This window comes from Rhinolophus ferrumequinum, chromosome 19, assembly GCF_004115265.2.
Source record: "Rhinolophus ferrumequinum isolate MPI-CBG mRhiFer1 chromosome 19, mRhiFer1_v1.p, whole genome shotgun sequence".
Classification (NCBI taxonomy): Eukaryota; Metazoa; Chordata; class Mammalia; order Chiroptera; family Rhinolophidae; genus Rhinolophus; species Rhinolophus ferrumequinum.
Window position 1 is genome coordinate 43,134,638 of NC_046302.1, and position 18,411 is coordinate 43,153,048.

General features: G+C 36.5%; 1 protein-coding gene across 1 annotated transcript in view; it reads left to right on the top strand.

Annotated features, from left to right (window-relative positions):
- The window catches only part of DCC (DCC netrin 1 receptor), a 1,038,356-nt gene that overhangs the window by 641,573 nt on the left and 378,372 nt on the right, over positions 1–18,411 (top strand). The window contains exon 7 of the mRNA XM_033087479.1: positions 991–1,111. Within this exon, the coding sequence (XP_032943370.1) occupies positions 991–1,111 (121 nt within the window). The remainder of the gene's footprint in view (positions 1–990; positions 1,112–18,411) is intronic.

An 18,411-nucleotide genomic window follows, 5' to 3' on the forward strand; every position in this document is an offset into this window, starting at 1 on the left:
TCCAGAAATCTGAGAGCCATTGTCTGTGGCACATGTAACATTTAGCACAAATCGTAACTTATATGAGAATTGTTAATTAGAAGTTAGTCAGCTTTATCTAAGAATTTTACTTAAGCTGAGAATTGACTACAAGACACTAAAAACAATTAAGAATTCCCCACGAGGTAATATTTATCTCTTAATGACTTCAGGGAAAGTGATTTAACACGTCTCACTTACTGAACTAATTCTTACACTAATATTGAAGATAAACTGAGTTAGTATAATTAAATGCTATCTCCAGATCATTTTATCATCCATCCTTGAAAAAGATGGTGGCTCAATTTATATAAAATAGGAGTTAACACTGTTGTATTTAATTTATGGATTACTGAAGGTGAAACATTTTGGCCATATAGTAATACTACATGGATATAAACTCTCTATCATGCACCATCACCCCAACCCCCAAAAGAGCACGTCAAGGCAATTAAAATTTTCAAAGGATTTTGATACATTATTTCTCAATAAATACTTCCAAAAAATATCCATCCTAGATTTCTTACCCTTTAGAAGCTGCAAAGATCAGTGTTTTTGCTTCTCTCTCTCTCTCTCTCTTTTTTTTTTATCCTCCCGCAGCTGCTAAACCTGAGCTTCCTTCAATAACAAGTAAAAGAATGAGAGTTCTTTTGTCTCTAATCTTTGTTTCTTCCATACCTAATAGAAGAGTTTTCTGTTTACTGCTCATTTTCACATTGAGGATGATGTGTATTTTTATGAGTAAATTTTGTTTCATTGCAGAACTAGGTTAAATTGATGCACATGGATGCAGCAGAGTATTGAGAATCTATGTCATTTCCCGGGTGACATAGGACATATCTGTAAAGCTGGGAATCTTCTTGGCCTCTCTTTTTGTTCTGTGAAGTTTTATTAAAATTTCTTTATGTTCATTTTGTCACTTTGAGCTTTTTGCTTTTTAAAATATTTCACCTTGCTTCTTCTTCTCTCTAGGGAGGCAGCAACTTACGAATCCTTGGAGTGGTAAAGTCAGATGAAGGCTTTTATCAGTGTGTGGCTGAAAATGAGGCTGGAAATGCCCAGACAAGTGCACAGCTCATTGTCCCTAAGCCTGGTAAGATGAGGGGAACTTTGATGCCTCTAGTTATAATTATTCATGCTACATTTGTAAACTCCATATTGTTTTCTCTATCTCTCAAAGTCAATTGGAAAATATTTGAATTTTTGATTATTTGATTATTTGGTCAATCAAGGTGTACATTTGTGTGTTGGTGGTATATTCTTTTTAGTTATATATATAGTATGTCCATCCAGTAAGACATATCATGAGCAGTAGGTGCTTCTTGTTGTCAAGACAACCACTAAATTACTACCTTCTTCCCTCTTTTGTGGCCTTCTTTTTTCTAGTGTTTATATATATATATATATATATATATATATATATGTGTGTGTGTATATATATATGTATATAATAGGTTGGCGCAAAAGTAATTGTAGTTTAAAAGGTTTAAAAAATTGCAAAATTGCAAAAACTGCAATTACTTTTGCACCAACTGTATATATATATTTATATGTATATATGTATATATATTTATATGTATATATGTATACATATGTATATATATACATATATGTATGCATACACACAGATATACTTATATATATAGTCTTGAATTAATGGAAGTTGGCAGAAAAATATAAATAATTACTTGCATGTAAAAAATACTTTTCTCCTTTTTAAAAACAGATTTTAATAAATTGTCCTTTCTTCTATAATTGTGAAAATTATAATTTTATTTTTTTGTAGTCCTTTGGAGGTTTACTATGGTGGTGTATTGATAACTAGCATAAATCCGTATTAGAGATGTCATGTACTATCCCCATGACAATACAGTTCCTATCAGGAAGAAAGCAAAAAATAAAACAGAGAGAAAAAAAATAAAAAAGCTGGTTAGCTGCTCTGAAATGTTATAACACTAAAGAAGGTGAAAATATTCGTTTTTTTTTAAGAGCAGGGACTGAAGCATTGTTTATATAGATTCCAATACTTTAAAATATACTTGTATGAAAAATTTTCATAGCATCTATTGATTATGTTAATTTCAACTATTTTAGACCAATTTCCTGCTTCTTGACATGACTCACTCTTGTCTTAGTCTTTTCCAGCAGTAGTTTTAGTAGAAAGTCTTTCTTTGGCTTTTATCATTTTAGTGGCTATCAAGGCCTTATATTTTGTGATTCTCTCACCAATTATCTGAAGACTCTCAGACTCTCATAATGCTCATGGTGACTTTCTTTTTTTTTCTTGATTTAAATAAAAAGACAACCATAGAGCAACAGTCCCAGATGAGCAAAGGAACTAAAGGACCTAGGAATTAAAAGGGACAATTAACCCTTGTTCCAGATCACTGATTTATCTGATGGACTTCTTTTTCCTCCATTTAATGTGCTTTAGGTGGTAGTGTAATTTCATTTATGTGACTGAGTACATTCTTTGCTGCTGAAACAGTAATGGATAAGTAGGAGAAAAGGAATCTCTAAACTCAAGGTCTCTAATGAGAGCCGTGATTTAAAAACTTACTGTCATCTTGTTAGCAATGACAACAGGGCCACATTTACTTTAATACTGGTTGCTAGTCAAGTCACAAGAACAAGATAATTCTGGTTAACATTGATTTTCAGCAAATGCCATAAAGCTAAAGAAAATGCAAGGTAAGTAATCCCACATTTCTGAAGAGAGGTATGAAATACATTCTCGTAGGACTTGTGGGAATTCACTGAACAGGCCCAGTAGTCATTTCCTGCAACTGCCCATAGGGATGTAGGTTTCTCTAAATTCATAGGATTCGAGATTGTCATGGTGTTTTCTTTCCACCACAAATCAAGTTGTGGAGACACTAAGAGAACCCCTGGAACAGACTGAGTGTGCGTGTGTTTGGGGATGGTTTACTGCGTGTTGCTGCAAAAATGGGAAATGGCAACTTATTTTAACTGAAAGCTGTCTGCAGCTGCTCACAATGGTAGGTGGAAAAAGGGGAAGGCAACTGTAGGAAAAGCTCTGTTTCCACTTTGGGGAAGAACAAAGGGTTGTGTTTCATCTAAAGAAAGCAAGGCTGAGGTCATCTTGAAAGGACCCTGCCCCAGAGGTTCTGCCTGCTGAACCTACTCCAACCAAAAGGCTAGGGGTCACTGTCTGGGGTGGAGCTGAACTGGAGAGTCAGGGCCTAAGGCGAGCCAGACCGTGTTTTGCCTGCATCAAGAAAGGATCCATTGAGCAGACTCCTAAGGTGAACGGGCCTCTGCAGAACCCACAGAGCCGCCCTGCAAAAGAGATGCATGTGAATTGAATGCCTTCCATGTGTGTAGACTTTTGAGAGCACAAGCTAAGAAAAACAGCTTTTGTCTCTTTTTTCCAAATCCATTCTCTACTCTCTGACTCTAGAGAAGCCCTAAGCAGAGGAGCAAAAATAGATCCAAGAAACTGAAAGAAAAAGGTGACAATCCCACCGCTTCTTCCCCATTTCTGGTCTCAGGCCTACTCCAGGACGTGGGAAGAAACTTTAAATTGAACATCAGGTTAATGTTTGATTTAGATCTCACTGGTGTGTGTGTGTGTGTGTGTGTGTGTGTGTGTGTCCCATGTTGTTATCAGGGGTAGGGAATAGATCTGACAGCGTGGATGATAGAAGAAAATAAAACTGCTTCCTTATACAATTCCAGTAGTTTAGCTTATTCAACAAACCAGTTACAGATATTCAACATCACTTACATCAGGAAGCTCTGATTTCAACAAGTAGCCCTTTGTTAGTGGTATCTTGCATTGCATTTGGGCCCTGATTCATTTGGTCAGTGGGAACCATAAAAGAACAAGGCACCCCTGGGTGGAAACATCATTTACCTCCTCGCTAGGGCAAGCCTCAGAGAATCTTGATAATTCATTCTTCTCCCATCTAGATGGTAAAGTGTTGTCAGTAGATTCTACCCTCTTGGTCAATGTTGATTGTACTTGGCATTAGATTAGAATGAAAGTAAGAGAAAATGAGAACAAAAATCCAAAAGCATGATAGGACTCCATTGTGAGTGTCTCGTATCCCCCTCTTATGAATGATGGATTGCTTTTTCCCGCCTATTTAATCAGTTCTTCAAATAATGCCTCTTCAATTCCTCAGAGATACCGAGTAGGCTGCGTGCACAGATGGCAGACAGGCCAGCTGTAATGTAAATTCAGCAATGAGGCTGACCATGGTGGGAAGAACGTAGCTCTCTCTGTTTAAGTTTCAACCATAAACGACCACCATATATTTTGAGGCACGCCGTGGGTCGCATTACCCAGCTGTTCAGCTGTGGTCCACAGGCTTAGCTGAGTTTCTCTTGGCAACCGTCACAGTCTGCTTCTCACTGAAGCATACACAAAGACCTGTTCCAGCCAGCGTCCATTGTCAGTGGACATTTGCATAAACCTAATGACATTTCAACATAGTCTCTTATATTATATATAGTTAGCTAATCCTTCTTTAGCAATTAGTGACTCAGGAACTAAACATAACCTACTCAATTAAATTGCGTTAATGACTTGTTTTTCTTTTCAGAAAATAAGTTTGGGGAAAATATTGAAATGGGTGCACTGTAATATGTGACATACGTACTTGGTTTCCTTTCCCTCTGGATAAAGATCAAGATCAATGGCATTTTTAAAAAGTCATTATACTCTAGGAATTTTTGTCAGTAATGGTGTGTATCTAACACTATAATACCCACACACAGTTCCAGACTGCTGTCTGTCCCTCTCTATACCTAACATGCACACACACATGCACACACACACACATACACACACACACACACACACACACACACACACATGCCATGACCTCTTACATACTTAAGAAGACTTTACGTATACATCAAAAAATGCTTAGCTATGTTAGGTAAGTGCTGGTGAATACAAGTTAAAAATGATTCGTATCACTTGAATTGTCTATTAATCTGTTCCAAGAGCTGAGGAAAAGTTTTATTGTTGCTGTTATTGTTTGTTTTATTTTATTTTTGGCGCAGGGGGGCCATTGGTTAAAATGTCACTCTTCCCAATAAAAGAAATTAACTATAGCTCCAAGTCTACCATTCAGTGAGTAGCCGAGCCAAAGAGTGTCAAGAACCAATGTGTTAGTTGTCACAAGAATAAGAAGTTTCAATAGACAGATGTGCAAAGAGGTAAGAAGTAAGTTAGGGTCTGGTTGATTAATTAATTATGTTCTAGTTACCATCCAGTAAGCTGCAGTTTGGGGAGGTGGTAATTAAATTAAGAAGACGTATTGGTAGCTAGGGAAAAAAGTTAGCGATTTTCTGGTGCTGAGGAGTAGGGGGTGATTAAGGAACAAAGCAGAAAAGAGCCGTAGATATAAGGTATCAGCTATCGCTGAGTCAATTCTTCTGGATTCCTGGCGGTAATCTGCAGTGGAACGTAGCTAGAAATACCTAACTGTTGGGCGGGGAATTTGAGGGCCAGGGAACTGGGAACACATGTATGATTGGGGCATACGTAGTCTGGAATGTTTTTAATTTAATGGTAGAAATGGGAGAAGATACAATAAAGTTGCTATGGAAAGAAATAATGTATTCTTCCTATTCATATGCACAAAAAGGCTATATGATTACAAATGAATGAATTCAATTATAAATATTTCCTAAATGTAGATTTGTTTGGGCAAGATGCCATATTATGCCTTCTATAGAATACATAAGTATGGGGCATGTATCTTATGTTACTACTGAATATTTTCTAATGTTGTTCCCCCACCCCCGCCCCGTCCCCTCCAACATTGTAGCAAAATAGAGTTCCCAAGGTAGGTGGGGAAGTATATTGGTTAGGCATTTAGGAAAATGTGAGCTGTGATTATCAATTACCTGTCCTCCCCTAGAAAAGACTACTGATTAAAAATGATGTTGAATTTTAAACATTTTAGTAAGGCAGTATATCAGATAGCTTAAAATTAGCAAAGTATTTAAGTCTGGTCATGAGCATTAAGGCATAAAATCAGAAGTCATTTGGATCTATTTTTGTAACTTGTTCCCGATCAATATGAGAAGAATACCTTGGAATCCAAATGGACAAGAGAAATATTTGTATACATACCCTATAAATGTATATTAACTGCAACTAATTATAGTGTTTCTTACTAAATGTTGACTTTTAATATAGATTCAATGGAATTGTGTGAAGCAATGAAAAATTGTACAATTAGTCTTAACACCTCCAGATCTGCTAGAGTTTAATTTGTCAGTGTAATAGCATGCAAGCAACTCTAAAAGAGAGATTGTAACTAAAGCTAAAAGGATGTACTTCTTAATCTGATAACAGTCACTAGTGGCCAATTAAGTTGAATTTTTGTCTTTTAATAGGAGAAGGATTACTATGATTTAAATGCTTAATTGTATTTAGTGTGGGATCAAATTGTTCCTGGAGTTCTGTAAATAATTTAGAAGAGCCAATTCCATCTACTACTCTAGTATATTGATGGACTCAAACTGGAAAATGAGTCATTAGCCAGTTTCCTCGCACAAACTGAGATATTCATTGAAACTACAAAAAATATCTTTAGCGTTCCACCATTGAGTCTAAATGAATAAAAGTGCAACTTAATATTTTTGAAACATATTTCCAATGTGGTGATATTACAGCTCATAAGTTTTCCAAGAACATTTTCCCTTATAAGCCTTAGTAATTAACTGTAGCTACTGAATGCACAACCAATTTCTTCAAGGTAGTTATTAATTTCATTGGCTGTGGATTTATTCAATCTACTAAAAATGTTTGTGCTTGTCAAGGTAAAGATAAAAACAAGAGAAAGGTAATCTATGCTCTTTTATTCTCTACCTCAAATTCTTTCTTCCCTAACAGAAATGTTGACACTCAAACTAACACATTCCCTGAGGAGTCAATAATGGCCCAAGTTTGTCATAAATCAGTCATTTGATCTTTCGCCATATAATATTTACCTAGTATATGATATGTGCACATCTAATCTCTACATCCTTCTCTCGTTGACCTATAGAGATTTTAAAACATTGGAACGTATTTATATTCCAGAATCATAGACAATATTGCCTACTCTTTCCAAGTCTCCATTTCCTCAGCTATAAAATATAGTAGATAATTGTGTAAAATTTAAGGCAACAAATTATATAAAAGGGATTTGTAGGCTGTAATTGCTAGAGAATTGTTAGCTATCATACCATTGTTTTATTTGGTTTCAAGAAAAATAGCAGACATTTATTGGGATGGATACAATGATAGCTTTTTTCCCAGCATATTCCAAGGAAAAAAAATTAATAGATATTTCAATGACAGTGCCCGCTGAAGTTTAGGTTTTTAGCCCAGTGGACAAGGTTAGGGAAAAGATCTGTTTCCAAATGTCTGCTAGTGTAAAGGTTTGCAAGGTTTCCAGTATCAGTTTAATGACTTGTTCATTTCATTTTTATGTCTGCAGAGGTTTCTCAGCAAATAAAGCCTTATCATTCACCATGTCTTTCATTCAGCATGTGCTTTAAGTTGGAAGGTAGCTCAGTACTAATCAAGAGGATATGGTTGTATGGCAGACTTTGAAATTAGAAAAGAATTCTACAGTAATATGAAGTTTCCTGAGACCGGTGATAACTATAAATCCATACATTATGAAAAACTTGATAGATTCATAATTATTGATCACATCAGACTCTGGTGGTAAATACACCAAAGGGTGTTATTCTATATCTTTAAAAAGAGAGAGAGAGAGAGAGAGACAGAGAGAGAGAGAGAGAGAGAGAGAGAGAGAGAGAGAGGGAAATTTATAGTGGAGAAGTAGAAAAAAAGAGTCTTGTGTTTTACACTGAATCCAAATGATCTAGAACTTGTTATATTTCTACCTTTCACCTATAAATCACCCTTTGCTAATAGGTGTCTTTGTACACATAGACTCTGCACACGCACACAAATTATATATAGATATAGATATAGATGATATAGATAAAGAAACAGACATATAGATATATTTATAATATATATGTATATGTATTATAAATTATATATTATTTACTATATATAATATAAATTACATGTGTATATTTTTTCCAATATATTATTAGAGAATTTTAAGGTGTCAATGTAATAATTAGTAGGAGGTACATATAATTTGATAGCAAAAATTGCATAGGTATAATTTTGTGATAGTACAGTGATAATATCAACCTTGATAGAACTACAGTGAAATATCACTCATGTACACAGTTTGAAGGAATGAAATACAGAGCAGTCCCAACAAAGGCCTCAGATGACCCCACAGGAAGCTTTGAAGCCGGGATAGCTCCTCAGGCTACTCTACCTCCAGAGATGGGTGTGACGTTGAGTGAGGTGTTTCTCTTTAGCTGAGGACAGTTGCTGGAGATGGATCCATTAGCCACTGTCCTGATCTCCAGCTGGAGGAATGAAAAGGAGACTACCGTCCTGAAAGGGAGATATGAATCGTACGCCACTCTAGCCACTACAGTCCACCCCTTGTGGAACTCAAATCTATTTGATTCATGTAATAAATTTTAGAATTAACTTTATCAGAATGCAGGTTGATCTTATTTCCTGGGGCAAAAAAGGGAGTGAGCTACAACCCCTACTAGTGTAAATGCAGCGGATCTCAAGGCTGGAACTGATACTCCTGGTTTCCCTCCGCCTCCCTTTTAGGGATTCCTTTCACCCTAAGGTAGCATCTCTGCGCATCCGTGTGGCTTATCGGGTGGGATGACACTAACTCCTATCGCTTTGCAGGTCATAGAAACTGTACTAGTCCCTTTACCATCAAAACTGAGAAAGAGAGATGCTCCAGTATATCACATGGGTGCCAATCCTCGCCTTCCCTGTTTCTCAATATCTCCTGGTGATCTAGATAATTCTTTTCTCATAGCATGCTGGTATTTTGGTGTAAGAAGCCTGAAACAACCAGGCAGCAGTGATAGCTCAAAGTTCAATGATAGAAACATTTCTTCTCTTATAACTAGGACTTCCAAGTCCATAGAGCCTAGTGTCGTGGGGATAAGAAACACAGATTCCCCAACTGGCTGCCAGGGAGTGATGATAAGCAGGACTAAAGGTACTTCAGTCTCTAGATCCATTGACTCTTCCTGTTGGGTACATGGAACCATACTAGTCATTGATTTTGTGTACTCCATCCTAGAGGAAGGCGCTCTGTCTTTTTTAGGATACTATCTCTAATCTTTCCTCGATCACTCCTCCAAGAGTCTGCACTTATGCTGTATCAAGTCAGCAACTTCTCAGCGGTTGGTATGTGATAGGATTAGTGGATCATTGTAGTTATGTATTTATGCCCAAACCTCTTCTGCTATAAGGTGAGTTATTTCATCATTTTCAGTGTTATGCAGGATCCCATGTTGGTGGCTCAGATACTTTGTGAACTCTCAGATGATACTACGGGCTGAAGCCCTGAGAATAGGGAAGGCAGAATACATATATATTCCAATCAAGAAAAATGTCTTTCCTTTCCAGAGTAGAAAGAATCCAATATAAACAACAGACTACCAAGGGGCCAGTTGCTGTCCTCAAGAAACGGAGTTTTATTGGTTGTTCAGCCACTGTCTCCATGGCTAGTAGATTGGCAATATGGCAGTCACAGTAGCTGCTGGTGAGGAGCTGCATCCTGGTTGAGTTTGAGCCCGTACTATTGGGCAATGCATAGGTTCCATCCCTGCCATGATAGCCTCTTTATTCATATGCTTTTTATGCCACCACTGGAGCCTGGCTGATTTCCACTGGCTATATTCTTCCATCCAATTGTTTAGTGCCTCTTTAATGGAGGATATAGTCTGCTGTTTAGATGTGATTCAAAGATCTTCACACATGGTATTCACTCCCAGAGGCCCATCCACATTCCTCTTCTCCAAACCTCCTTGTTCCTAATCTTCCAACCACTCTCCGTCCAGACCCCTGGTCAATCAGCCAAGCCATCTGACTTTGCTTATAGTCTGTCTGTCTGTCTGTCTCTGTCTCTGTCTCTGTCCCTGTCTCTCTCTCTCTCTCTCTCATCTATCCTTGCATTGTGCCTCTTTTTTTTTTTTTTTTTTTTACTTTTTTTTTTTACTTATAAGGTAGATGACATGGTATACCTAACACTCTACTTATTGGGAAAATTTCTCTTATTGCTCTCTTTCAGGGCTATTCCAAAGTGAGACTATAGTATAGCAGCCATTTATTTTGAGTGAACCCACATACAAAGCAGACAAAACTGGCCAGTTTCCTTCTCAGTCCCTTGGTCATATGTGTGAGTTGAGGAGTAAGTTACTTGAACAACAGTGGTTGAAACCATGGGGGTCAAGGCCCCCTGCTATGCCCTCTACTCATGCTTGTCCCTGATGCCAAATATAGCACTTTCATCTTACTATGAGTTGGTGGATGATAGTGTCACCTGAACTTTTGACTTGGTGCATCTTTGAGAACCCAGTTCACGATGAGCAATTCCAGGAACTTGGTTATCCCATGGTTGGTTAAGCCTACTCCAACAGAGTCCATTATACTGCCAGAATCTATTTTATAAATGCATAATTCTCTGCTGCAGAGGGCATGAGTTTGTAATAGGACTAAGGGTTCATGTCATGATTCCTCTATTGGGGCCTGCCATGATCTCCACACAGATTATTTTTTCCTATTTCCAGTATCTCTCAATCTACAAATCTGTGGGGTTGTATAGCTCAAGAAGCAGAGCCACTTGCATTATAGCCCAGACCTGCTGTAATACCTGTTTCTACTCTGGACACCCTACCCCAAGGTGATAACTTGTTACATTTCCTGGTAAACAGTTCAGCACAGAATGTGCTGTCTACAGAACCCAGATGCCTACGAGGCATTTTGATTCTTTCTTAGTATTTGGAGATATAGGTACAGTAACTTGTCCTTATTGTAAGACATGTCTTGCTGTGCTCTAAACCACAGTGCCCTGAAAATCTTTACTGGTATATGGGCCACTATATCTTCATTACACAATATGGGTCCCAATGTAAAAACAAAAGAAAACAAAAATAAATTTAAATCTCTATCTCTATATTTATAATAAAAAACACACTATATTATTTTTATTTTAGAAGTCAAAATACATGGATGCAAAAAGCATCAAACAATAAGCAATATATTGTAAAGTATGGCAGGGGTTTTAGAAATATGAGTATGATTTTGCCTTTGACTTTATCCCCCAGATAAACTATTTGGAGGATTCTTTGCCCCTTGGGACAATTAAAACATCTTAGGAGATAAGGTATACACACACACACACACACACACACACACACACACACATATATGTATGTATATATATGACACAATTAGTTTTCTTTAAATATTTTTTGGGGGAGAAGATACCACATTTCTACTCAATTAAAAGAAATATTTTTAATAGTACAGAGTTCTTTTTTCTATCTTTCTTTCTTTCTTTCTTTCTTTCTTTTTTTTTTTTTTATACTTATCATGCCATGAATTCACAGGGAATGGATTCCAGCAGCTCAGGCTCCTTCCCATTGGTTCTCACAAAGAATGCTTCTCTGGGTGGGGCAGGCTGATGCTTCAATTGAACCCAGGTACCTTTTTCTTCAGCTTACTTCTTTTTGATCAGATTATTTCATACATTTCAGGAAGCTATCTTGGCTCTTAAAATGCTTAAAATGTTCACTACCTACATCATTTCTGTTGGCAAGAATCTCACCCTTCACGTGTTTGTTTACAATAATGCCCATTGCATTCTGGGTAACACTGGATACTTTTCCAGTTTTGCGACAGTGACATTGTGGGGCATTGCTTTTTGGCCAGTGCCCATTCCCTTGCTGTCTACAGTATCACTTTTCTTGTAAATCCACATGTGGCCACAGGAACAACTCCATGTTTTCTAAAAGGCTTAGAAAACATACAGCCGGTGCCTCTCCTCTTCCCCTTTGTCTTGGTCATTTTGGTGAATTACTGGACGACAGCGGTTCCTACTGAATGGAAAGGCTTTTGTATGGAAGTATTTTCCATCTAATGAGCAACTTAGAAACATAAGAAAATAAATACCATTTTAATTTATGGAAAAGAACATGCCGACAGAGCTATGATCAGCACTATTTAGACTGAGAATTATATAAATAGAGAAGAAAAGGGAAACCCAGAAGAGAATGGCAATTTAAAGAACCTCTTTGTATCAGGTACTGTGTGCAAAGCAGTGTGTATGTATCATTCCATTCATTTCTGCAATAATCCAGTCCAAAATATACGTATTATTCTCATTTCACAGATTAGAAGATTGTGTTTCAAAGAGGTGAGCTAACATGCATTTATCAAATAGCTACAAAGTGGTGGGGCTGGATTTGAAAAACATTATTAAATATTAGTGGACACCATGCTGAGTCCGGCCTTTACAATCATGTATTAATTGATTCCTCTCAAGAGTCCTATGGAGGAGATACAACTGTCTTTCCCTTACTTTGTGGGTAAGGAAACTGCCGTATACAGAAGTTAATTTATTAAGGCCTCACAGCTAGCAAGCAGTCTGACTTTTGCACCTGCTATCTCAGCCACTCTGCCATAATGTGACTGTCCACACACGCTTTGTCCACCACACGGAGCCTGGCAGGTAAAAGGCTGATGTTGTAAATTATTTGAATCCGGTCAGACTAGTTTGGGAGTTGTTGATAAAGGAAATGAGCTTGAAATCAATGAACATTTCTAAGATTCTGCCACCCAAATGATTTCCATTCAAATTCCCATCGTTCTAGAGATCATTGCTAAGTGTGGGCCAGTTGTAGAATATCTTAAGAGTGCTGATGGTGAGTAGCACACATTTTCTGCTATCCAGGAGTCTATAGTTTAACCGAAAAACAAATTTGACACAACTAATCTTAATTTTCAAATACAATTAAGGCAGAGTGACTGGTAATGACATTTTAATTATTCCATATTACTTACATACCCAGAAAATGTATAAAGACCCACAAAAGTAAATGCAAATCAGAGGAAGCAAATTCCATTTAAAGAAAGTTTAATTCTTTGCATTAATACTCCTTAAATTCTGACATAGCCAGTGCTTGGTGTACTATTTTTATTGTTGTTCTTCTGACCTTATTTTAGGAGGATGCTAGTACCACTTGTCACACAGAATAACAAGACTTCTATTGTTTTGAAATGTTCTTTCACTGGCTGTTTTATTTTGTTCTCAGCTTTAGTGAAAAGCTTCAGTTCACAAAAATAGATTTAAAAAAAAAAGGAAAGTTTTCTTTCATATAAGGTATGCACTCATAGGTCTTTAGCCTATAATGTAGTTCCATAAAAAAAACAAAAACAAAACCAAAAAAACCCACAATAATTACTTAATAAGCTTAAATGACTAGTGTTTGCTATGTATAGCTGTCTTTCTTGTTTTGTGTTAACAAATATCTACCAAGAATCTATGGTTGATCTTAACTTTCCCTGAAAATATTGACAAAATGTACTTCTTTATTTAGATGCTACCTGAGTTTGATATATTCTAGAACATAAGAAAACACACTTGAAATAAAAAATAACCCATCCTTAAAATAAAATATACATCATTATAAACAAGAAAAGTCAAATAGAAAAGCCAGTTTCCTTCCCACATTTCCTTATATTTTTCTATCAGATAAAATATTCTTTATTTCTGAAAGATGTCAACTGAATGTATGAATATGAAAATGTACAGAAGTAGAATAAACTATGCTGAATAGAGAAGAATAATTCTTTCTCTAAATGGTTTTCTCCTCAGAGTATGGCAGTTATTTGGAAGAAGAAAGAAGGAAAACAACTACATAGCTTATTCTATATCTTTCTCTTGCATTGCCTTCTTGATTTCATGAATAGAAAGAGGCATGAGATAACAGAATTGGTGGCCCACACATAAGCCTTTCAATCTCATGATTCCAGGTCCAACGTCTGACATACAGACCACCTGCTTTCTTTTCATGTGTGAGCCTTATTCTCATTATTTATTAGGAACCTTTGAGGCCAGTTCTGATCAGATATTTTAGGTCTTTAACACCCTGGCCCAGAAAGGATAACCATGACCTGTGAGGAAATCCAACTGAGTGAAGTGGTAAATATCTTTTGCTTTTTTATATCAAGAACAATAACAAGAATAAAACCTTATGCAAAGTATGTAGTTAGTTGCACATAAAGCATAATCCTAGAAGTTATTTCTGTTTTCTGAATGCAGGTGCTAAGTGGTTGTTCAAGCTGCTGGTCTAACAGGAGAGTTTGGAGCAAACCAATTATAACTGTGAGTTGCAGGAGTATGTAAACACAGGATACATGGGTAGCACATGGAGACTTACACAGCTCTTTCTATGGGAATCAGAGGAACTCATCGCTGAGGATGGAACATCTGAGCTGAGATGGACTTCAAAATATGAATATTATTTTGCCAAGCTGTCCCAAAGGGCAAAGAAATGGCTGATAGAGAAAATATGACATCCAATGCCTAGGAAAACAGCACAGAAGGAGAAGTATATGTTCAGAGAAGTATGTGTGATTCAGGAAGACAGGAGAGAGATGCAAGAGCTGGATTGCAGAGTATCTTTTAGAATATGCAAAGAAAATTGGACTTTTTGTCTGGACTATGTGAGATATCAGTGTATAGTATGTAAAAGATAGGCATGGTAATATTGATGTTTTTAAAAGATAACTCTGGAAGCAGTGTGGGTGATTGCTGGGTTGACAGTAGCAGGATGAAGGACTAAAAATAGCAAAACTAATTGGCAAGGGTATCAGCAATAGGCTAGAAGAGACAGAATAAGGCCATCCACCACCGCCCATGGATTAGAGTGAGCAGGTATGTGAGAAGGTCTTCCAAATATGGAGATTACTATTAATGTGTAAAGATGGAAGACTCCCAAATGATTCTTAGATTATTGATTTAACTGAATAAAGGGTAAAACTGTTAGTTTCCAAAGGTGGAAGACCAGAAGAGCGATTTAAGTGCATTTCAACAGAAAGAGCATGGATTGGGAGTTCATTGAGGGCTTCTTGCCTCTGCATTTCAAGTATTTGGTAAGGCGTCTAACAAGGGCCGACTTTCAATGACTCTTTAGAAAGTCTGAAACCAGAAAGGCAAGTATTTTGTTTTACAAATTCATCAATAATGCTGACTATAAACTATGATATAGTAAAAGATGAGAGGAGGTAAATATTTAAAAGATCTCAAAACATATAAGAAACATATTCATAATTGATAAAATTAATAATATTCTGCTGTGTGTATTCAATAGATGGAGCAGAAGAAAAGATGAATGCAGACTATTTTGTAATATTCCCAGAGGGAAATAATTAGGTTCTGAACTGAGTGCAACTCTGCTCATGGAAAGGTAAATTCAAACAATAACGTAGAAGAGGAAATGGTTAGCAGTTTGCATTTGAACTGAAAGAAGCTTTTGTTGCTGACTGGGAATCCTGTAAATTACTGGCATTGCTGATGGTAATGAAAAGCTTAAGGGAGAGGATGACAGGGCCTTATTCTTCATCCTACATTCCTTGATAATATATAAGTGAATCATTCTCCTACTGATGAGATGAGTCCTCCTTGCTGTATGTATTTTACCCAGCTTTGCGGAAGGGACTCATTGTTCTGCCATCTTGGAATAATGAATTAAAGGGTTTTGCATTAACATGAGATGACCACCAAGTACTGTCACTGCCAGGATCAGAACATACTGATTTGATTAGCCCTTAACTATCAGCAGGGTAAAAGTGATCACTTTATTTTTTTTTTCCTTCTGTCTCCTCTTTGTCTCTCCTCTCTGTGGCAGACACAGATTAGAGCTGAGAAATAAATTAGAAGTGGAAAGACTAACTTTGGCTCTTCGCCACCTAGAAATTAAATCCATTTAATTTACCCTGACTATCTTTGTTATAGTGTTAAATATAAACTAAATAGTTTAATATGGATTTATGTAATGAGTTCTCAAATTGATTTCACAGAGTATGCTTGCTTTAGGGAATAAACATCTGCTTACTATGGCTTGGCTAGCATGCCTATACGTGGACTCATTTTGTTAGGATGAATGGATTTTCTTAAAAATTGTAAAAATTCTAATCTGTGATCATTTTACCCCAATATTTTAAAAACCCAGAGTCAAAAACAAAACAAAACAATGACTTTGAATATCCAGCTATCTCCTAGGGGAAGCAGTCTCTATAGGATAGCAATGCTAATAATTCCTTATCTCTGAATGACAGGATTAAAAAACAAAACCAAAAAAAAAAAAAAAACACCAAAAAACCTCCACTTCCTCTTTTCCCCTGTTCAAGAAAACCATATCCACCTTCTTTAAAATTAATTATTTAGCCTGAACTGTATGCAGCTAATTTGTAAAGTAAAATTCCTTGCAAGTCTGAAGATGAATCCTGAGAGGTTTCTCTCTCAGCCAGGCCCCCATCCTCCCTATCTCCGATGGCCAAATGTGATCTAATTGTAATTGGTGGCTGGATGGTGACAACAGTGTCAGCCAATCATTCTAGGCACAGTTACTAAGATTTGTAATTATAATGTCCTTTATTCCAATTTAAATTCAACCGTGTCTTCACATTACTATTCTTTCTCTTGAAACATGGAAATTTGGGTGTGGGAGTTGGGGATGGTTAAGAGAGAGGGTTTTTCCTGCGTGAAATCTACACGTTCTCACAGTCTACCCCATTTCTCTCAGGCACCACAGACAGTGAGGCCAGCTATCAGGAATGGCAATTTACAATCTAAGCCTGCTTAATGTAAAATCTGTCCTTGTCAAAGGAGAAGCTTTGGTCCCCAAGCAGCAGTAATGGGAATTTTATTTCAGCATGAGATTCATTGAGGGTTTTCAATGGTATTTTTGAAACTACCTCATCCTTATCAGCGTATGCAATAGACAAGTCTTGTCTCGGTCTTTAACCTCATTCTACTTCTTTTAGAATAGAAAGCGCTAACTGTAGTAATTAGTCTAATCTACATCTAACAATATATAAACTAACCTCTTAAACTGGCTGCAAACATAACAATTGTTACATAGTTATGACTGAATCTAGTTTTATCATCAATCATTTTCCCTAGGGATTAAAATTTAACTCTCCAAAGAGAGCTTTTTCCCTAACAGACTTGTCTCTCTTTCACTGTACCCATTTTATATTCTAACATGACTTTCCTTAATTTCCACTTTCACATACAATAGAGCTTTGCCTACCATGGCTTTAAAAAAATCGTAGTTGAGGAATATAATATTTTAGAGTAAAAATTGAATCAGGTAGCCAAGAATTAAAATAAAGATATAGACTTTATAATTATTTTTGTTCACTAGCAAAACACTATGTAACATGCTAAATGAAGGCAATATTGGTAACATCTTGTAGTAATAATAATGAATATTTTGCTTTAACTTTGTCAGCCCTCGTTAGAATGTCTCACCCTCATAGTTTTTATGTGTTATGTATAAAATGTTTGTTTTGTTTCAGAAAACACATAACCTAACTTTATTGTCACTGGTTTCTGGTCTAGGATTAGTTAACAAACAATATATCTGGCTTCTGTGCCCTGCCTCACTGGGTCTCTACTCTCTCATTCCTACTTTATTCTGTTTGTGTCTGCTTTGTGGATCTCTAAATTCTATACCTCACTGGTCTCTATATCAACCTACCCCTGTGACATTGGTCCATTCACTCCTTCCTATATAACAGATTCTACTAGAGAGCGATTCTAAGGTCCTTTTCACCTTTACTTTTTCTTTCAATAACCTTCCCAAAGCATCACTGATTAAAAAAAAAAAAAAGCAAAAATCCATCATCATATTGTCATTATTATCATGATCATCACATTTGTTTTTCTCTGCTATATTTTAAGACACTGTTCTGTCCACGAGTCTCAATTCCTTTATGTTTTCCAATTATCCTAAATAAGAGTGACAGTTGGTGTTCTAGAGATGGCATATTGATGACAGTGGATTAGATATACATGTAAAATTGCATATATTATTACTGCTATGATGTGAGATAACAGAGTCAAGTTGGAAAATATTTGATTTCTGATACGTGAAACCCTTGATGCCTGAAGCATAGCACAGATATGGTTTGGATGGTTAGCAACATGAATGAGCACTGAATGAATTTTAGGTCAGTTTCTCCTAAAGTTTATAATCGTGTCAAGAGTACTGGAGCCTAAGGAACTTATCAGCTCCCCCCTTTCTGTTAACTATGTTAGATTCATCCATGGAACACCTCGCATTCTGAAAATATTTCTGACTCAAATGTCTGATACATAACCAGCAAGATTCTTTGCACAATGGTTTTTAGAACAACTCCATCTTATCTTCCTTTGCTATTGAAAATAAATTCTAAGACATAAAGATACCAAGAATTTTTAATAATAGGGTGCTATTTAG